Here is a 21623-nt window from a genome sequence, read left to right as displayed (position 1 = left end):
TTAATCGTCCCTTAAATGACGGGGCGCGTCAAAAGTGCCCCAAGGCTTCGTCTGATCGCCAAAATAATGGTCGCAATCGATTCCTCGGGTCAATATCTAACCTCAGTCGAAGGTTCCAGACCTGTGGCTCCTATCCCTCATCCCTTAATCGTCCCTTAAAGGACGGGGCGCGTCAAAAGTGCCCCAAGGCTTCGTCTGATCGCCAAAATAAGGGTCGCAATCGATTCCTCGGGTCAATATCTAACCTCAGTCGAAGGTTCCAGACCTGTGGCTCCTATCCCTCATCCCTTAATCGTCCCTTAAAGGACGGGGCGCGTCAAAAGTGCCCCAAGGCTTCGTCTGATCGCCAAAATAAGGGTCGCAATCGATTCCTCAGGTCAATATCTAACTTCAGTCGAAGGTTCCAGACCTGTGGCTCCTATCCCTCATCCCTTAATCGTCCCTTAAAGGACGGGGCGCGTCAAAAGTGCCCCAAGGCTTCGTCTGATCGCCAAAATAAGGGTCGCAATCGATTCCTCGGGTCAATATCTAACCTCAGTCGAAGGTTCTAGACCTGTGGCTCCTATCCCTCATCCCTTAATCGTCCCTTAAAGGACGGGGCGCGTCAAAAGTGCCCCAAGGCTTCGTCTGATCGCCAAAATAAGGGTCGCAATCGATTCCTCGGGTCAATATCTAACCTCAGTCGAAGGTTCCAGACCTGTGGATCCTATCCCTCATCTCTTAATCGTCCCTTAAAGGACGGGGCGCGTCAAAAGTGCCCCAAGGCTTCGTCTGATCGCCAAAATAAGGGTCGCAATCGATTCCTCGGGTCAATATCTAACCTCAGTCGAAGGTTCCAGACCTGTGGCTCCTATCCCTCATCCCTTAATCGTCCCTTAAAGGACGGGGCGCGTCAAAAGTGCCCCAAGGCTTCGTCTGATCGCCAAAATAAGGGTCGCAATCGATTCCTCGGGTCAATATCTAACCTCAGTCGAAGGTTCCAGACCTGTGGCTCCTATCCCTCATCCCTTAATCGTCCCTTAAAGGACGGGGCGCGTAAAAAGTGCCCCAAGGCTTCGTCTGATCACCAAAATAATGGTCGCAATCGATTCCTCAGGTCAATATCTGACCTCAGTCGAAGGTTCCAGACCTGTGGCTCCTATCCCTCATCCCTTAATCGTCCCTTAAAGGACGGGGCGCGTCAAAAGTGTCCCAAGGCTTCGTCTGATCGCCAAAATAATGGTCGCAATCGATTCCTCGGGTCAATATCTAACCTCAGTAGAAGGTTCCAGACCTGTGGCTCCTATCCCTCATCCCTTAATAGTCCCTTAAAGGACGGGGCGCGTCAAAAGTGCCCCAAGGCTTCGTCTGATCGCCAAAACAATGGTCGCAATCGATTCCTCGGGTCAATATCTAACCTCAGTCGAAGGTTCCAGACCTGTGGCTCCTATCCCTCATCCCTTAATCGTCCCTTAAAGGACGGGGCGCGTCAAAAGTGCCCCAAGGCTTCGTCTGATCGCCAAAAAAGGGTCGCAATCGATTCCTCGGGTCAATATCTAACCTCAGTCGAAGGTTCCAGACCTGTGGCTCCTATCCCTCATCCCTTAATCGTCCCTTAAAGGACGGGGCGCGTCAAAAGTACCCCAAGGCTTCGTCTGATCGCCAAAATAATGGTCGCAATCGATTCCTCGGGTCAATATCTAACCTCAGTCGAATGTTCCAGACCTGTGGCTCCTATCCCTCATCCCCTAATCGTCCCTTAAAGGACGGGGCGCGTCAAAAGTGCTCCAAGGCTTCGTCTGATCGCCAAAATAATGGTCGCAATCGATTCCTCGGGTCAATATCTAACCTCAGTCGAAGGTTCAAGACCTGTGGCTCCTATCCCTCATCCCTTAATCGTCCCTTAAAGGACGGGGCGCGTCAAAAGTGCCCCAAGGCTTCGTCTGATCGCCAAAATAAGGGTCGCAATCGATTCCTCGGGTCAATATCTAACCTCAGTCGAAGGTTCCAGACCTGTGGCTCCTATCCCTCATCCCTTAATCGTCCCTTTAAGGACGGGGCGCGTCAAAAGTGCCCCAAGGCTTCGTCTGATCGCCAAAATAAGGGTCGCAATCGATTCCTCGGGTCAATATCTAACCTCAGTCGAAGGTTCCAGACCTTTGGCTCCTATCCCTCATCCCTTAATCGTCCCTTAAAGGACGGGGCGCGTCAAAAGTGCCCCAAGGCTTCGTCTGATCGCCAAAATAATGGTCGCAATCGATTCCTCAGGTCAATATCTAACCTCAGTCGAAGGTTCCAGACCTGTGGCTCCTATCCCTCATCCCTTAATCGTCCCTTAAAGGACGGGGCGCGTCAAAAGTGCCCCAAGGCTTTGTCTGATCGCCAAAATAAGGGTCGCAATCGATTCCTCGGGTCAATATCTAACCTCAGTCGAAGGTTCCAGACCTGTGGCTCCTATCCCTCATCCCTTAATCGTCCCTTAAAGGACGGGGCGCGTTAAAAAGTGCCCCAAGGCTTCGTCTGAACGCCAAAATAATGGTCGCAATCGATTCATCGGTCTAAAATAATGACCTCGGTCAAAATAATGGTCGCGCCCCGTCCTTTAAGGGACGATTAAGGGATGAGGGATAGGAGCCACAGGTCTGGAACCTTCGACTGAGGTTAGATATTGACCCGAGGAATCGATTGCGACCCTTATTTTGGCGATCAGACGAAGCCTTGGGGCACTTTTGACGCGCCCCGTCCTTTAAGGGACGATTAAGGGATGAGGGATAGGAGCCACAGGTCTGGAACCTTCGACTGAGGTTAGATATTGACCCGAGGAATCGATTGCGACCATTATTTTGGCGATCAGACGAAGCCTTGGGGCACTTTTGACGCGCCCCGTCCTTTAAGGGACGATTAAGGGATGAGGGATAGGAGCCACAGGTCTGGAACCTTCGACTGAGGTTAGATATTGACCCGAGGAATCGATTGCGACCATTATTTTGGCGATCAGACGAAGCCTTGGGGCACTTTTGACGCGCCCCGTCCTTTAAGGGACGATTAAGGGATGAGGGATAGGAGCCACAGGTCTGGAACCTTCGACTGAGGTTAGACATTGACCCGAGGAATCGATTGCGACCCTTATTTTGGCGATCAGACGAAGCCTTGGGGCACTTTTGACGCGCCCCGTCCTTTAAGGGACGATTAAGGGATGAGGGATAGGAGCCACAGGTCTGGAACCTTCGACTGAGGTTAGATATTGACCCGAGGAATCGATTGCGACCATTATTTTGGCGATCAGACGAAGCCTTGGGGCACTTTTGACGCGCCCCGTCCTTTAAGGGACGATTAGGGGATGAGGGATAGGAGCCACAGGTCTGGAACCTTCGACTGAGGTTAGATATTGACCCGAGAAATCGATTGCGTCCATTATTTTGGCGATCAGACGAAGCCTTGGGGTACTTTTGACGCGCCCCGTCCTTTAAGGGACGATTAAGGGATGGGGGATAGGAGCCACAGGTCTGGAACCTTCGACTGAGGTTAGATATTGACCCGAGGAATCGATTGCGACCCTTATTTTGGCGATCAGACGAAGCCTTGGGGCACTTTTGACGCGCCCCGTCCTTTAAGGGACGATTAAGGGATGAGGGATAGGAGCCACAGGTCTGGAACCTTCGACTGAGGTTAGATATTGACCCGAGGAATCGATTGCGACCATTATTTTGGCGATCAGACGAAGCCTTGACGCACTTTTGACGCGCCCCGTCCTTTAAGGGACGATTAGGGGATGAGGGGTAGGAGCCACAGGTCTGGAACCTTCGAGTGAGGTTAGATATTGACCCGAGAAATCGATTGCGTCCATTATTTTGGCGATCAGACGAAGCCTTGGGGTACTTTTGACGCGCCCCGTCCTTTAAGGGACGATTAAGGGATGAGGGATAGGAGCCACAGGTCTGGAACCTTCGACTGAGGTTAGATATTGACCCGAGGAATCAATTGCGACCATTATTTTGGCGATCAGACGAAGCCTTGGGGCACTTTTGACGCGCCCCGTACTTTAGGGGCGATTAAGGGATGAGGGATAGGAGCCACAGGTCTGGAACCTTCGACTGAGGTTAGATATTGACCCGAGGAATCGATTGCGACCATTATTTTGGCGATCAGACGAAGCCTTGGGGCACTTTTGACGCGCCCCGTCCTTTAAGGGACGATTAAGGGATGAGGGATAGGAGCCACAGGTCTGGAACCTTCGACTGAGGTTAGATATTGACCCGAGGAATCGATTGCGACCCTTATTTTGGCGATCAGACGAAGCCTTGGGGCACTTTTGACGCGCCCCGTCCTTTAAGGGACGATTAAGGGATGAGGGATAGGAGCCACAGGTCTGGAACCTTCGACTGAGGTTAGATATTGACCCGAGGAATCGATTGCGACCATTATTTTGGCGATCAGACGAAGCCTTGGGGCACTTTTGACGCGCCCCATCCTTTAAGGGACGATTAAGGGATGAGGGATAGGAGCCACAGGTCTGGAACCTTCGACTGAAGTTAGATATTGACCTGAGGAATCGATTGCGACCATTATTTTGGCGATCAGACGAAGCCTTGGGGCACTTTTGACGCGCCCCGTCCTTTAAGGGACGATTAAGGGATGAGGGATAGGAGCCACAGGTCTGGAACCTTCGACTGAGGTTAGATATTGACCCGAGGAATCGATTGCGACCCTTATTTTGTTGATCAGACGAAGCCTTGGGGCACTTTTGACGCGCCCCGTCCTTTAAGGGACGATTAAGGGATGAGGGATAGGAGCCACAGGTCTGGAACCTTCGACTGAGGTTAGATATTGACCCGAGGAATCGATTGCGACCATTATTTTGGCGATCAGACGAAGCCTTGGGGCACTTTTGACGCGCCCCGTCCTTTAAGGGACGATTAAGGGATGAGGGATAGGAGCCACAGGTCTGGAACCTTCGACTGAGGTTAGATATTGACCCGAGGAATCAATTGCGACCATTGTTTTGGCGATCAGACGAAGCCTTGGGGCACTTTTGACGCGCCCCGTCCTTTAAGGGACGATTAAGGGATGAGGGATAGGAGCCACAGGTCTGGAACCTTCGACTGAGGTTAGATATTGACCCGAGGAATCGATTGCGACCCTTATTTTGGCGATCAGACGAAGCCTTGGGGCACTTTTGACGCGCCCCGTCCTTTAAGGGACGATTAAGGGATGAGGGATAGGAGCCACAGGTCTGAAACCTTCGACTGAGGTTAGATATTGACCCGAGGAATCGATTGCGACCATTATTTTGGCGATCAGACGAAGCCTTGGGGCACTTTTGACGCGCCCCGTCCTTTAAGGGACGATTAAGGGATGAGGGATAGGAGCCACAGGTCTGGAACCTTCGACTGAGGTTAGATATTGACCCGGGGAATCGATTGCGACCCTTATTTTGGCGATCAGACGAAGCCTTGGGGCACTTTTGACGCGCCCCGTCCTTTAAGGGACGATTAAGGGATGAGGGATAGGAGCCACAGGTCTGGAACCTTCGACTGAGGTTAGATATTGACCCGAGGAATCGATTGCGACCATTATTTTGGCGATCAGACGAAGCCTTGGGGCACTTTTGACGCGCCCCGTCCTTTAAGGGACGATTAAGGGATGAGGGATAGGAGCCACAGGTCTGGAACCTTCGACTGAGGTTAGATATTGAACCGAGGAATCGATTGCGACCATTATTTTGGCGATCAGACGAAGCCTTGGGGCACTTTTGACGCGCCCCGTCCTTTAAGGGACGATTAAGGGATGAGGGATAGGAGCCACAGGTCTGGAACCTTCGACTGAGGTTAGATATTGACCCGAGGAATCGATTGCGACCATTATTTTGGCGATCAGACGAAGCCTTGGGGCACTTTTGACGCGCCCCGTCCTTTAAGGGACGAGTAAGGGATGAGGGATAGGAGCCACAGGTCTGGAACCTTCGACTGAGGTTAGATATTGACCCGAGGAATCGATTGCGACCATTATTTTGGCGAACAGACGAAGCCTTGGGGCACTTTTGACGCGCCCCGTCCTTTAAGGGACGATTAAGGGATGAGGGATAGGAGCCACAGGTCTGGAACCTTCGACTGAGGTTAGATATTGAACCGAGAAATCGATTGCGACCCTTATTTTGGCGATCAGACGAAGCCTTGGGGCACTTTTGACGCGCCCCGTCCTTTAAGGGACGATTAAGGGATGAGGGATAGGAGCCACAGGTCTGGAACCTTCGACTGAGGTTAGATATTGACCCGAGGAATCGATTGCGACCATTATTTTGGCGATCAGACGAAGCCTTGGGGCACTTTTGACGCGCCCCTTCCTTTAAGGGACGATTAAGGGATGAGGGATAGGAGCCACAGGTCTGGAACCTGCAACTGAGGTTAGATATTGACCCGAGGAATCGATTGCGACCATTATTTTGGCGATCAGACGAAGCCTTGGGGCACTTTTGACGCGCCCCGTCCTTTAAGGGACGATTAAGGGATGAGGGATAGGAGCCACAGGTCTGGAACCTTCGACTGAGGTTAGATATTGACCCGAGGAATCGATTGCGACCATTATTTTGGCGATCAGACGAAGCCTTGGGGCACTTTTGACGCGCCCCGTCCTTTAAGGGACGATTAAGGGATGAGGGATAGGAGCCACAGGTCTGGAACCTTCAACTGAGGTTAGATATTGACCCGAGGAATCGATTGCGACCCTTATTTTGGCGATCAGACGAAGCCTTGGGGCACTTTTGACGCGCCCCGTCCTTTAAGGGACGATTAAGGGATGAGGGATAGGAGCCACAGGTCTGGAACCTTCGACTGAGGTTAGATATTGAACCGAGAAATCGATTGCGACCCTTATTTTGGCGATCAGACGAAGCCTTGGGGCACTTTTGACGCGCCCCGTCCTTTAAGGGACGATTAAGGGATGAGGGATAGGAGCCACAGGTCTGGAACCTTCGACTGAGGTTAGATATTGACCCGAGGAATCGATTGCGACCATTATTTTGGCGATCAGACGAAGCCTTGGGGCACTTTTGACGCGCCCCTTCCTTTAAGGGACGATTAAGGGATGAGGGATAGGAGCCACAGGTCTGGAACCTGCAACTGAGGTTAGATATTGACCCGAGGAATCGATTGCGACCATTATTTTGGCGATCAGACGAAGCCTTGGGGCACTTTTGACGCGCCCCGTCCTTTAAGGGACGATTAAGGGATGAGGGATAGGAGCCACAGGTCTGGAACCTTCGACTGAGGTTAGATATTGACCCGAGGAATCGATTGCGACCATTATTTTGGCGATCAGACGAAGCCTTGGGGCACTTTTGACGCGCCCCGTCCTTTAAGGGACGATTAAGGGATAAGGGATAGGAGCCACAGGTCTGGAACCTTCAACTGAGGTTAGATATTGACCCGAGGAATCGATTGCGACCCTTATTTTGGCGATCAGACGAAGCCTTGGGGCACTTTTGACGCGCCCCGTCCTTTAAGGGACGATTAAGGGATGAGGGATAGGAGCCACAGGTCTGGAACCTTCGACTGAGGTTAGATATTGAACCGAGAAATCGATTGCGACCCTTATTTTGGCGATCAGACGAAGCCTTGGGGCACTTTTGACGCGCCCCGTCCTTTAAGGGACGATTAAGGGATGAGGGATAGGAGCCACAGGTCTGGAACCTTCGACTGAGGTTAGATATTGACCCGAGGAATCGATTGCGACCATTATTTTGGCGATCAGACGAAGCCTTGGGGCACTTTTGACGCGCCCCTTCCTTTAAGGGACGATTAAGGGATGAGGGATAGGAGCCACAGGTCTGGAACCTGCAACTGAGGTTAGATATTGACCCGAGGAATCGATTGCGACCATTATTTTGGCGATCAGACGAAGCCTTGGGGCACTTTTGACGCGCCCCGTCCTTTAAGGGACGATTAAGGGATGAGGGATAGGAGCCACAGGTCTGGAACCTTCGACTGAGGTTAGATATTGACCCGAGGAATCGATTGCGACCATTATTTTGGCGATCAGACGAAGCCTTGGGGCACTTTTGACGCGCCCCGTCCTTTAAGGGACGATTAAGGGATAAGGGATAGGAGCCACAGGTCTGGAACCTTCAACTGAGGTTAGATATTGACCCGAGGAATCGATTGCGACCCTTATTTTGGCGATCAGACGAAGCCTTGGGGCACTTTTGACGCGCCCCGTCCTTTAAGGGACGATTAAGGGATGAAGGAAGGGAGCTAGGGCAAAATAAATGTCATATTCGTGTTCCCCGTCCCCCAATTGACCTGATGGCAGTTTTTGAAGCGATTCTGAATCCGACGCTGTATTCGTTGCTGTTGCTGACGCTAACTTCACGGACATTGCTTCTGTGGGTGAAGCACTAAAGCATCACGGAATCCCAGAGGACCTGCGAGTCGACGAGGTGGCCGCTTTGGCCGCCGGGTACTGCAGCTCCCTGGAGTTGCCTGGGACCGATGGCAGAACAACAGCTCCGGCGGTGCCCCTATGGGCTATGGGCCGTAGTAATTAGTGAATTCCCGTAATGTAGAGATCATATCCTCAATGATCTCCATTACCATTTTATATCCCTAAACAATATGACAGACCAATTATGCTTGCCTACGTTCAGGCATTACCTCTGATGGTCATACGCCCAGTACAACATGTGTTGTCTGTCAAACAACAATCGACGACGGGATCCCTTCTCATCATCTCTTAAGCCATCGGTTGTCAATTCACCCACCCCGTTTCCCTAAAAATAGACGGTCAGATTCGGCCTGGGTTCCTTACCACCCCTCTAAATTCGCCAGAGACGGGATCGGATCGCCGTTATTGCATCCGTCTTAGTGTCTTAAATGCTATGACAGCTTCGACCACGGACGTCGGACGGGGTGATCGTTCCACGAATGTACGCACCACATCCAGGCCTAGGATGCATCGAGGTTTAAGGATGCAGTCTGTAGATCAATCAACAAACAATGGTGGTATGCAACCACTTTAAAATATCTCCCTGGCTCCCGCAACGTTCCAACGCCCCTCCGTTATGCATTCGCCCTGTGTGTCCGCCGAGCCGGCTTGCCTCCAATGACGTCATCGGCCGGCCGGCGGCGTTCAAGGTCAAACGGCTGGTGTCCTTACCTGGAGTTCTATAGCCTTGGGACGATTAAGGGATGAGGGATAGGAGCCGCAGGTCTGGAACCTTCGACTGAGGTTAGATATTGACCCGAGGAATCGATTGCGACCATTATTTTGGCGATCAGACGAAGCCTTGGGGCACTTTTGACGCGCCCCGTCCTTTAAGGGACGATTAGGGGATGAGGGATAGGAGCCACAGGTCTGGAACCTTCGACTGAGGTTAGATATTGACCCGAGGAATCGATTGCGACCCTTATTTTGGCGATCAGACGAAGCCTTGGGGCACTTTTGACGCGCCCCGTCCTTTAAGGGACGATTAAGGGATGAGGGATAGGAGCCACAGGTCTGGAACCTTCGACTGAGGTTAGATATTCACCCGAGGAATCGATTGCGACCATTATTTTGGCGATCAGACGAAGTCTTGGGGCACTTTTGACGCGCCCCGTCCTTTAAGGGACGATTAAGGGATGAAGGAAGGGAGCTAGGGCAAAATAAATGTCATATTCGTGTTTCCCGTCCCCCAATTGACCTGATGGCAGCTTTTGAAGCGATTCTGAATCCGACGCTGTATTCGTTGCTGTTGCTGACGCTAACTTCACGGACATAGGTACATACCTGTACAATTTTCAGTAGTGACTAGTGACAACAATATGCACACAGGTTTCTATTTAATTTTGTGATTTTATTTGTTGCAAATGGAAGCTCGTGAGTCGTGCTACATTTCGAGTACATTCGACTATTTTTGTGAACGATGCATTGTTTTGTCGCGCTTGTTCTCGTCCCGTCCATGCGCCGACTCCACATTATTCCGCGCGCTGACGGCGCCGGTCTCCCTCAGGGCAGCAGCGGCGCCCTGTCCAGCCAGCTGGACCTGGAGCTGGGGCTGACGCTAACCGGGCCCGGCGGCGGACGCTCGCGCTCGGTGCGCCAGCCCGGCTCGGCGGGCCGCTCCCGGCGCGTGCCGCGCGCCCGCTCGGCGGCGCAGCTGGTGACGGGCGGCGCCGCGCGGCCTCTCACCGGCTCCGTCTCGGCGTCTGCCGTCCCCCCTCCGGGCCGGCGGGGCTCGGTCCAGGCCCCCCAGAGCAGCGATCCGCCGTCCCACATCCTGCTGACGCCCGCCGAGCTGCACGGGCCCTCTGAGAGCGCCGTCCGGCCGGCCGGCGCCGGTCTGCAGCCGCCGGTGCGGCCGCTCCGCCGCTCCCTGGACGACAGGATGCTGCGGCCGCGACCGTCACCTCCAGAGCCGGCAGCAGGCTCCCAGCGGCTCCCGCGGCGCTCCCAGGAGGAGCGCGGGAGCCGGGACCAGCAGTGGGCACCGGCGCCGCCCCGCAGTCCGCGCCACGCCCTGCTCCAGCAGCACGTGAAGCACATCTCGCTGCAGCGGCTGCCGCTGCCGGGCGTCCCGCTCCGACCGCGGCCCGTGTCCCTACAGGAGACTCAGCTGTGCCTGGATCGCGTGTCCCTGGAACTGGCCCCTCTGTTCCAGCCGACCGCGGCGGAGGAGCGGCCGCCCCAGTACCAGATCTCCCCGCCAGAGGAGGGCGAGCCGCCAGTGTACCACTCGCTACCCACGGACCAGCCCCCTCAGTACCGCCCTCCTATCACCCAGGAGCAGGCGCCCCTGTACCGCCCTCCCACCTCTGAGGAGCAGACACCCCTGTACCGCCCGTCCCCCCAGAGCCCCTCCCTCTCCCCTCCCCGGTGCGGGGCCGACCCCGGCCCTCCGCTGGCCGGTCTGGACCCGGGCGCGCTGTACCGTCTCTCAGTCCTGCCGCGGTCGCCGTCCGACCCGCCGGGCCGGCCGCAGCGCGTCTCCCTGCAGGAGGTGCGCCTGGGCCCGGCGCCGGCCGCCGCCCGCCGGCCCCAGCGGGTCTCCCTGCAGGAGACGGGCGCTCACGGCGCCGGCAGGGACGGCCAGAGGAGGGGCCGCAAGTGCGGCGTCTCCGGTCACCACCCGGGCGCGCAGGGACGGCCCTGGACTCTGGACCTGGCCGAGCTGGCCGAGAAATGACCCTGGGACGGCCGACAGTCAGTGTCATAGCTGCAGCACCCCAACCCCGGGAGAGTCACCCGGGTCACTGAAATAGGAGCGCCCACCCACATAGCCTTCCCAGTACCTGATTTAACGCTAAGGTGAAAACCGACCCGTAAATGTGCAATACACCGTCAATGGATGAGATGAATTTTTATATTCCTTCCATTGACTTTTTGTAGAAGAAAAACCGAAACCATCAATGCACAATGTGGGCCAAGGAAGCAATTTTTCAACAGCGCACGACACTGCCATTCGCGGCAGTTGAATTTGCCTTACGCAATCACGACCCTCCAGCGTAAAAAACCTCAAGTGGTGTGTGGAGGCGCATGAGAGAGTATGTGAATGGTACGTTACAAAGTTTTTTTTTTTTTTTTGTAACACCACTAGACACAGATGAGAACGCTACCAGAAGCAAACACCCGTCATTAACTGTTTAGCCGTTCATTGGTAGTAAAAGCGAGCTACGTCACGCAAAGTTAGCTGAGCCCAGGGTTCAGCCATCCATTTAGCTAAATATGGACAAAATATATAAAAATACGATACACATGCACTATCAACTCGCTTGGTACAACACAATAGTGGGTACGACAAAATGACGCATTCAGTCCTTCGACGAACAAAAATGGCAGCAAGACGACCTAGGAAAAAGTTACAATTCACTGACATCAGCCCTATTCATCACGTAATCTACAAAAAGAGCAGAAAATTCGGCATCAGCACACAGGGGTGTCACCGCCGTCACTGAATACAGATGATCGGTGACAGCAGTGGGGCCAGCCACACCTCTCTAATGAGCAGCGGATTGGACGGGACGGGGATCCAGCAGACGAAAACACAGGGCGAGACGGAGGGATAGAGCGGCGACAGGTTGGCATTCACCCTACACACTGCCTCAATACACGGTACACCGGCGGGGCGAGGCAGCCCTACTCCAGCAGCAGGCAGGTGAGCTGCGTCGGAGCGGGGGATCGGCTGAGACCGGCGCTGAGACCGGGACTGCAAGAGGCCTACAGCACGGCGCACAACTACGCCACACACGTCCCCCGCTGACCCCAACTAAAGACAGGCAGCTCCATCCCCGGCTGGCAGCTCCAACGAACCAGCCTCCCACTGCCGACACAGACCGCTGCCCCAGATGGCGCCCCGCTCACTCCAATCATTCGCTATACGGACCACTCAGTCAAGCCTCACTCATCTCTCAGAACAGACGTCACTGAATCCCCCTCCCCCCCCCCCCGACAGCCGAGTCCCCCTGGTTACACACCGCCACACCTCGGGATGCGGTCTCAGCTGGGCGGCGTGTTCAGGAGCTCCTGATGCCGAGCACTTGCTCGAGCTCTGCGCGCTTCTGCTGCACCTTGCTGTAGAAGTAGCGGTGGACGGCTTCGTGCGCCCAGCCCTGCTGGTAAAACTCGGAGCGACGCTCCTCCTCCGGGTTACCGACCACGTCCGTGATGGTCTGTAAGAGAGAGGAGGCAGGTCAGGCGACGAACCGGTAAGGGTCAGCCAGGGGACCTGGGAACGGTGTGTGTGTGGGGGGGGGGGGGGGCGCAACAAGATATGGACATAATATGGACAACACAAGAAAGTCGTCAATTTCGTCATCATGGGCTAGGTATTGACGCTGAGGACATGGGTAAATTATACGACTTAAGACTCCTATTGGCAAAAGACGTCGGGAAAATGAACCGAGAAATGACGGATAAAACTCAACAGTTCAAGAATGTTTTATTGAACCTTTCACATCAATAGTTTATGAAACATTAATCAGAACGTTTTTTTTTCGTTAGTCTTGCTATCAAAAGCGTCTTTATTTTCTAGTCCATCCCAATATCTGCTGTCGCCCCCGGTTACCTTGAGGTCCCTGTTCTGCGAGACGAGCCACTTGTTGATGAACTGCTGCGGGTCCCTGGCGAAGCTGAGGAAGAACTCGCGGTTGATCTTGTACTGGTTGATGAGCTCCACCGTCTCGTGCACCTTGTTGTCGAGATTCTGGATCTCCTGCTGGCTGGCCGTCGACAGTAGGAAGTTGTTCATCTGCGTCTTCAGCGTGTCGTCCACCTGGCGGGGGAGCAGACGGTCAGCAGGTCAGCGGTACACGGTCGGTCAGCTCAGGTCAGCGGGGCACGGACGGTCAGCGGGTCAGCGGGGCACGGACGGTCAGCAAAGGTCAGCGGGGCACGGACGGTCAGCAAAGGTCAGCGGGGCACGGTCGGTCAGCAAGTCAGCGGGGCACGGACGGTCAGCACAGGTCAGCGGGTCACTGCCGGTCAGCACAGGTCAGCGGGGCACGGCCGGTCAGCACAGGTCAGGGGTGCGGTCACGGCTGGTAGATGTGATGGGGTCGTGGTCGGTCAAACGGTCGGAAGGTAATTATAATCGTGGGCTTATTTCGACCACAACAGAAAAAGCACGAGGGCTTAAAGAGCTATGGGGCACTGACTAAGAAAACAAAACTGTCAAAACATGGGGCATAAAACTCCCCTGCAGTACCTGGCATATTACAAACACTCGTCAAACAAACAAAACTCAAGCAATATCTACACTGACATCCCTCTGGTTCACCGAATATGTCGTCCTCCCTCTCTCCCTTCCACCCCGCGCCTCACTGACCTCGACCTCGATGTCGTAGCAGGCGGTTTTCTTCTGTTCGGCGCCCTCCACGCTGATGGTGTGGTTGATGACGATCGGGTCCGGCGGGTGCAGCAGTGAGTTCAGACGGTGCGGGATCTCGGCAAACTTCATCCGCGGACACTGGAATATCTGCTCCAGGTACCGGTCGCAGTTGACGTACTCGCGCTCACTCTGGTCCTGAGGGTCGGGTCAGGTCAGGTCAGGTCAGGTCAGATCAGGTCAAGGTAGGTGACTTAGGGTAATCAGCACAAAATAAAGCTGAAAAGGGGTCCTGAATGATGCCTCCGGCTTCAACAATCCACTCCTCCAAAAGACCACCGGGCTGGTCCAGTGGAAAAACACCCTCGTAGCCACTCACTTCCCCCTCTCTTCACCACAACTCCTCTCCGTCCGATACGCACCTGCAGCCGGTTGTGTTTGACGTACTGCCACAGCGCCTGTGTGATGACCGGCCGCGACTGGGTGTGCACGCCCAGCAGACGCGCCAGCCGCGAGTCCAGTTTGAACTGCGGCGGCTGGTAGTCGAGCAGCAACAGGATCGTGCAGCGCACGTTCTTGTCGCCGGGGCGCTTCACCTGCGGCGGCACATACAGAGGGTTGAACGGCTGATAGGTAGGGAAGGCAGGATCGGAATAAATCAATAATGGTAGTGGGATAAAACGGTTTCAACTCGAATAAAAAATAGCAACACTAGCATCTGCAAACTGGATAGCTATCTGGATGGTCTGCAAACAAATCTGTCAGTCTCCTGGGTGGTGGCCGTCCGGTGGTTACTGGATACCCAGTGGGTAGTTAGTATATCACGGAACCTCACCTGAAATCCGTCCGTCTCCTGGGTGGTGGCTGTCCGGTGCCACTCCACCAGATGGTTATCGGGGCCGTACAGATCCTTGTCCAGCTCAATCACCAGAGACTTGAAAAACGACGAAAACTTGCGCTTCGCCTGCAGCGGGACAGTGATAAGGTAAGTTAGAAGGTCTGCTATGTCTTAAAAAAACTATCGATACGTGAATAAGACCGCATACTGAAGACACTACACAAGCATCAAACACCCGGGGGGAGGGGGGGGGGGGGGGCGAGGGAGGATCAAGTCACCGGAGCGCGCCGTCGTACCTTGCTGGCGTCTGCCTTGCTCTCGTCGAGCAGTTTGCCCTCGACTCTCAGCTCCCAGGAGGAGGAGCTGCCCGAGTCGGCCTCGCCCTCGGCCGGCTCCTTGGCCGGGAAGTACGTGTTCGAGATGAAGATGCGCAGCTTCCGCTTCTGCTTCAGCGGACGCTTCAGCGCCTCCTGAGGAGTGGAGAGGGGGGGGGGGTGAGAAGGGCACCAGAGACTTAGCAGATAAAGTGCCGGAAGCCATGATCGCTATCGGCCAAATTTCAGCCAACTTACCGCTACCAGCTACATTTTCGGGTAAATGCCTTGATACTCGTCTACGGCCATACCCAGCTTCAATTCTCAAACATCCCATATGCAATACCAAGCATACAACAAATCTGAACCCTCCCCTGAAAGTCATTCGACATTGGCTATCATGGTTTGCGGAAACATGTGAGCACAAGCTAGCGAGAAAGAGCCGTGATCTGTGGTCTGATACCAGTCTGTATGGCACACCTCCTCACCTGAATATCGAGTCGTTTCCTCATGATGGTGGCGTCCAGTTTGCGCTCGAAGGCCAGCAGGTCCATGTAGGCCTGCGACTCCGGCACCAGGTCCCGCACCTTCCACGGCAAAATCTTATCGGCCATGCGCTTCTTCTTCTTCGCGCTGGGAGACACATCGTTACCTATGTTAGCTGAGTTTGACAATGCAAAGTTGAAAATATGTGAAGCATAAAACATGCCAAAACAACTTGTGCGTATTTCACGCAGAGTCCGTAATGACCAATACGAAACGCCTACGAAATGCGTATCGGTGATGCCTATGGGCCGCAACAAATACGGCCACGATCGGCGTCCACCGACCTTTTGAGGGGCTGGTTGGCGAGGGAGCGTCCGTCCGAAGACCGTTTGCTGCTGGACTGCATGGCCGGCGGCCGGCTGGCCGGGTACTGGTTCTGCACCATGCTGCCGCCTGCAACAGCCAATACAAGAGTTACACACGGCCGCTGGTGCGTGAAACAGCCACACCACACTGGCAGACTGCTGAAACATTGCGCTCAGTGTTGGTGACTTGGTGTACGCTGAAAAACAAAATTTCACTTTAAGCGACGTCATGACTGTCGACTGACGCTAAACCCAGACACAATCATGTGACTGTGAGAGCCCTTATATCAGTCAGTCACGTCAATCCAGTCATATCATTGATTCTTTGGCTTGATAACACCTACGAGCCATGACTACCAGCGACACACACCTGAGCGCTGCATCATGTTCTGGCTGCTGCTGGAGGGGTACTGGCCGCCGTGCTGGGACGGCATACCCTGCTAACAACAGACGACACAGTGTGTCACAGACCAGCAGTCTGACAGCTGGGCCATACGAGCAATCAAATCCATCGAACCCACCACTGGGTTCAACAAAACATTTCAAACACATTGAAACATCTGTAAAAATGAATATGAAGGTGAAATCAGCCTCCAACACTAGTCAGTATGTAATTCACTGCTGCATGTTTTCACTGGACCACATAGCAGTTTATTCGTTCCTTCATTTACCAATTTCACCAAATGGACTCACTAACTCATTGACTGATACTAATACTGAGCTGATACACTTACTAGCTGAAAACACACTAAAACTGACCAGTGACTAAGTAACAACTCAAACACACACAGTATCATCCATCGGATTACCTGCCCTCACAGCTCACTGCCACTGAAACTGAGTCATTGCCACGCTGACTGACTGACTGACAGCCAAATCCAGCACCTGCTACCGAATGCCTGCCACACCAACTGACCGAGTAGCCGGGGGATCCGTATGAACGCATGCCCGGAGCAGCGCCAGGCGCTCCGAAGCGTGCCTGCTGTCCTGTCATCCCTCCCGACTGCATCTGACTGTCAGCTGCACCCGAGGGGAACCCCGGCGGACGGGCCGACATCACAACAGCTGCTCAGAAATCCTGCCAACCCATGGGCACTGGTAAGTGGTAATCTGTGACATACAATGAAATATAATGTGACTGTCATCAAAACTCAGAAGCCTGATGTTCAACTACATCAGTGGTCGGCAGGCCTTCCGGGGTCGTGCCCCCTTTTCGGGCGCCAGGCAGGGCCATTACCCCCACCCTACCAGACACCATTGCATACACAACCGAGCTCACTGAAATGTCATACCTTTCCGTGACTCTTTTGTATTTCGGGTATTAATATGTAAAAACGTCGGATCACGACACAATTTTACCCTCGAGCCGATCATTTTTTTATCTGCCATAAAACATGTCATACATTGACAGAAATAATTGTTGACTTGTTAGGCAGGTATATGTTAGGTATATGTTCAAATGGTTGCGAAATTCTAGCTACAATGTATAAAATTGATAAACCTGTACTGAAAATGTCATCGCGATCGGCCGCTTTTTGCGCGAGTTATTCGCGAAAACCCGAGGAAAAGGGGGTCCCCTATAAGTGCGAAGGTTAAAATTGGGTAGCAGCGTCTTCCTATCGTCACGGGTAGCACGTTCATTTTTCTACCGCAAAGCTCCAGTTCAGATTTCAGAGGCCGAGAGGCTGGGGTCCGACCGGCCCCTCCCCGTTTACGTTAGCTGTTATGAAAACGCCAATAGAGGGGCGACGGTTAGCGTTCGATCTTTGAACCCTGAGACCAAACAGGCGTGATGTCTGTCCCATCAAGGGAGACATTAATTCTAAGATAAGGCTTTCTCAGAGGCCCCCATTACCCCCCGCCGAGGGGCTCCATTACCCCCAAAGGGGGCATGCCCCACCATTTGCCGACCCCTGAACTACATTAATGGAAACTGCCAACCTATGGAGCAAGATTAGAACGATCCCCTCCTCAGTTGGGCAAACTAGACCTTTGGAATCAAAATATGGAGGCATCAATAATTTGATTCTGGTGCATCAATAATTTGATTCTGGTGGGAGGAGCCATGACCAAATATGGGCATGGAATCAATTTTTTGATTCATTTGGGTACACTTTTGACTTCAAATGTATCGTTACGGTTGAAAAAAGGCCCATGACGGTGAGATTTTTCTCTAAAAAGGTAGAAAAATGTGGTAGGTTTGCAAAAAGTGTTACCCCAAAACTAAGAAATTGTCCCTTTGGCCTTGTGAATGGGAATAAGACAGGGCCACTGTCCATCACGTAAGAGCTGTTTTGAGGAAATCACACTGTATGTTATTTTTGTATCATGAATCACATACTAACCAATCAGTATTTGTGTAAAATGGCAAAATGAAATTTTCAAACCCCTAATTATCATTATTTTAGTGCTTTTATATTTATTATATGGTTTTTACCTGTTGCTTCAGTTTTTGTATTCTTGACCTTTAAAAATTGTGAATTGTTATCAAACGTAGTGAAGGTAAAGTACAACAATGCTATAGGTATCTGTTGTGGTGCTGAGGATACCACTAAATGAGAATAATAGCAAGATAAATATTGTATTCTTGCAAGTCATTGTTGCCTATCTGTTAACATTACCTGTGAATCAAAATAATGATTAGCCAGCTGATGGGGAATCAATATTATGATTATCTGTATGAAGTGAATCAATTTCTTGATTGCCTTTCACTACCTATAGAATTCAAATTGTTATGATAGGAGCAATATTATTTTGTTTAGGAGATAGTTCCAGCATTTCTGTTCAAGATCAGGCATGCTCCTTCTTGAAACACTCTCTTATTTTTATGTGATTGGTAAGTTAGAAATGGTCTGCATTTATGCCCAAATATGGTCATAAGGAATCAATCTTTTGATGCCTCCATATTTTGATTCCAAAGGTCTAGTTTGCCCAACTGTCCTCCCCTCAATTTGAATTGTGGGAAGGCAGGTCAGTGTTATCACTCTGCACTCAAGCTCAATCGGAATTTGAATTGGAATCCATGAGAATCTCAGCTTGAGCTGGGATGCGGCTTGCTAAACAGCGCTGTCATAATAATATCATACCCTAGGGCTTGAGCAGTATGGTAAATATGCTACGACGATCAAAATACAGAATTAACGAGGCCTTCACAAAATTCAAGCCCAAGAGTTTGCAGAGTTCTATGGAAGCTGCGATGCAATTGGCAAGCCAAGCCAAATCCAAGCTAAATCCAAGCTAAATCCAAAATCCAAAAAAGCCAAATCGATGCATCGATGCTTGCGACAGAAACGATGGTGTTGAGACAAAATTGAGTGTAAGCAATCCTATCTTTTTTTGACGCATATATTCACCAATTTAGCCATATACAGATTTGATCAACTATAAATTTAAATTTGTGCACTTTGAAGAGTTAATCTGACCTATTTGAGTTCTATTTGAAATCTTTTTACAAAATATATCGGAACCAAAATATTTTACGTCATTTATCTGAAGCTGTAGTTCCCTCAGCTCGCGTGAATACCAGGGGGGCATTTATTACTAATATCTATCGATATTTTGATGGTATCGATAACATTCGATAGACCTGAAGATACCTGATACCTGATACCTGATATTTGGGGATCGTTGAAGGCACTAGGATTGCCCGGTGGATCCGTCGTAAAGAGCTCGGGTAGCATTAACAGTCTTATCTATTGTGGAGCGATGAAGGCATAGTTCATCCAGTGCTTGTCCAGCCGGTTCTTGAAAACATTTGTCGATGGCGAGCAGACAACTTCTTCTGGTAGGGCGTTCCAGTCCGACACAACCCGGGTGGCGAAGTGGTTGCGCCGGACGCGGCTGACCGCTGGCTTCTTGGCCACCTTGAGTCGGTGGCCGCGGGTGCGTGTACTTGGGGCGGGCGAGAAGAAGTCGTCCTTGTCCAGGCCGGAGCGTCCATGCATGATGTTGAACATCGTAATCATATCTCCGCGTCGACGGCGGTACTGGAGGGAGGGAAGTTTAAGACGCTTCAGTCGTTCTTCGTAAGGCAGATGCCGAAGTCCAGGGACAAGGCGCGTAGCCCGTCGCTGAACCCGCTCCACCAGCCTCACGTCGGTCGTGTTGAACGGGCCCCATACTTGATTGCAGTACTCTAGGTGCGGGCGAACCATTGTCTTATACAGCAGAGGAAGTGTCTTGGAATCGATGTGGACGAAGCTGTGCTTGATCAGGCCGAGGGTTCTGTTGGCCTTGCCAATGGCGGTCGCCCCTGCGGAGGTTAACAAGATTAATTGATATCAAATTATGACATTCATAATTTTTGTTTGGCAGGGGAATATGTGAAAAAATAGAACGACAAATGCATATTATTTTCTAATAAGGCAGCAGTTTTACAAATGAAATTAAATGAAGGACAGTCTGTAAATGAAACAAGAATTCACGGTTTGAGCAAAGGTAGGCATTCTGTTGGTAGTTGGTACAAACGACTTTTAGCTCCGTGGTACAGACAAAATGCATGATAATCCCATGATGAAGGTAAAAAACACTACTTATCTGATCTTAAGGCTGTTCATCGCAGGGATATCACAAGTGTTCAAGCATGGGTTTGTGAAAAGCAGATTTGCTCACTGCTGCATTTACTTTTTTTTTACTGTGCGATGTGTGCTATTTTTGAATCAGTTCCATTCAAATGGAAACAGGAAAACTTATTTGCTAAAATTCAATGTTATGATATGTGGGAAAAAAGTCAATTGGGCACTAAAAGCAGCTGTTAGTAGCGTAAGATTTCCATCTCATCGATATAAAACTATGCAACAGCTGATTATGGTATTGGCCTTCTTCGCCCTCGTCATAAACGCAAACCTTGGTTATTGAGATTTTGTTCTGTGGTGTTGATGTGCTTTGTGTCAAATTTGTTTTGTGCCGTGTGTTGAGAGGCTGGGGGAGATGGAAAGAGTTTTTGGCTAAATTTTGCGACAGGTGTGAATGCTGTGATTTTCTGGATATTTCTTCAGTGGTTTTGACCTCTGTTTTGACTTTGAAGCCTAATTAGCAAGGGCTAATAAAGCAGACAGCTCGATTATTCACTTCAACTTGCGCATTAACTTCAACTGAGGCTGGTAAATGCAGCGTGGCCTGCACTTGGCCTGCTCTGAACCCATGGTCACATTTGGCTGAAGTATTTATTTGACCATAAATAAAAGAGTCCAGATCAAGGTAATCTTACCTGGTGCATACATTCTAATCATACCAGTTGCGCTATTCTTGAGCTTGTAGCCAAAGCCAAGGCCAAGCTCCATAATAATGCTTTGAATTCATTGCATTGATTACATCAAGATATTATCTGCTTTGATCATCAACCTGTAGTCCTCTTGATTGCAGTGAAGTGGTAGAAAACCAGATGAAGCCTTTAATATTCATTGTATGACACTATTAATGCGCCTTTGCTGATTACCTTTGAGCTCTAAATCTGTTATTTTTATGCTGCATAAAAGCATAATTTGAATTCACAAGTATCCTTGGCTGATCTAAGAAGTTGATAAGCTCAAGCTTTGGCTGTTACGCACCAAGCAACAACCTGAAGATGGCTTCTAGAAGGTGAGAAATTTGTATTTTTGTATTTGTGAGCATGTAGAGTGACTAGACACTACCTACACTTTGTTTCCACAGTGGTTGATTTAAGGTGCTACTTCTTACAAGAATTGATAAATACATTGTGTACAAACATTTAAAGCTAATGGCCTTATGAAATGAACAAAATAAGTTGGCACTGTGGCACCCTTTAATATTTGATGTTTGGCCATTGGCTCTCTAATAATAATGTTTTTATGGCTGTACAATGCACATGCATGTTGGAGGATACC

General features: G+C 51.4%; 3 protein-coding genes across 12 annotated transcripts in view; 2 read left to right on the top strand and 1 right to left on the bottom strand.

Annotated features, from left to right (window-relative positions):
- The first annotated feature begins 10339 nt into the window (after nt 1-10339).
- LOC122363748 (proline-rich extensin-like protein EPR1) lies at nt 10340-11137 on the top strand. The gene has a single exon (XM_043333355.1). It carries the CDS (start codon nt 10340-10342, stop codon nt 11135-11137), a length of 798 nt encoding a protein of 265 aa, XP_043189290.1.
- Nucleotides 11138-11586: 449 nt separating this feature from the next.
- Nucleotides 11587-19069, bottom strand: LOC122363730 (brahma-associated protein of 60 kDa-like). Of its 8 annotated transcripts, none has more exons than XM_043333316.1 (11): nt 18864-19069; nt 16694-16855; nt 16148-16214; nt 15757-15865; nt 15415-15559; nt 14909-15082; nt 14610-14738; nt 14197-14370; nt 13775-13972; nt 13016-13222; nt 11587-12620 (listed from the first exon to the last, which is right to left on the bottom strand). In XM_043333316.1, the coding sequence occupies exons 2-11, from the start codon at nt 16832-16834 to the stop codon at nt 12465-12467; spliced, it is 1500 nt and encodes a 499-aa protein (XP_043189251.1). In that variant the 5' UTR covers nt 16835-16855; nt 18864-19069; the 3' UTR covers nt 11587-12464. The 8 variants fall into 8 exon arrangements, with proteins under 8 accessions (XP_043189251.1, XP_043189254.1, XP_043189256.1 ...); XM_043333319.1 differs by having other exon boundaries at nt 18215-19022; XM_043333321.1 differs by having other exon boundaries at nt 18911-19022.
- Nucleotides 19070-20662: 1593 nt separating this feature from the next.
- LOC122363729 (tyrosine-protein phosphatase non-receptor type 11-like) overlaps nt 20663-21623 on the top strand; it is a 34439-nt gene continuing 33478 nt past the window's right edge. Inside the window, exons 1-2 of one of the 3 annotated variants that reach the window (XM_043333314.1) lie at nt 20663-20684; nt 21142-21357. In XM_043333314.1, coding sequence (XP_043189249.1) covers nt 21344-21357 — 14 coding nt within the window. In that variant the 5' untranslated portion in view covers nt 20663-20684; nt 21142-21343. Of the gene's footprint in view, nt 20740-21036; nt 21358-21623 lie in introns of all 3 variants that reach the window. The other 2 variants (XM_043333312.1, XM_043333313.1) reach the window with 2 other exon arrangements.

This window comes from Amphibalanus amphitrite, unplaced genomic scaffold (genome assembly GCF_019059575.1).
Source record: "Amphibalanus amphitrite isolate SeventyFive unplaced genomic scaffold, NRLGWU_Aamphi_draft 000637F_arrow, whole genome shotgun sequence".
Taxonomy (NCBI): domain Eukaryota; kingdom Metazoa; phylum Arthropoda; class Thecostraca; order Balanomorpha; family Balanidae; genus Amphibalanus; species Amphibalanus amphitrite.
The sequence above is the reverse complement of the archived record's forward strand: the minus strand, read 5'-3'. Positions and strand labels throughout refer to the sequence as shown.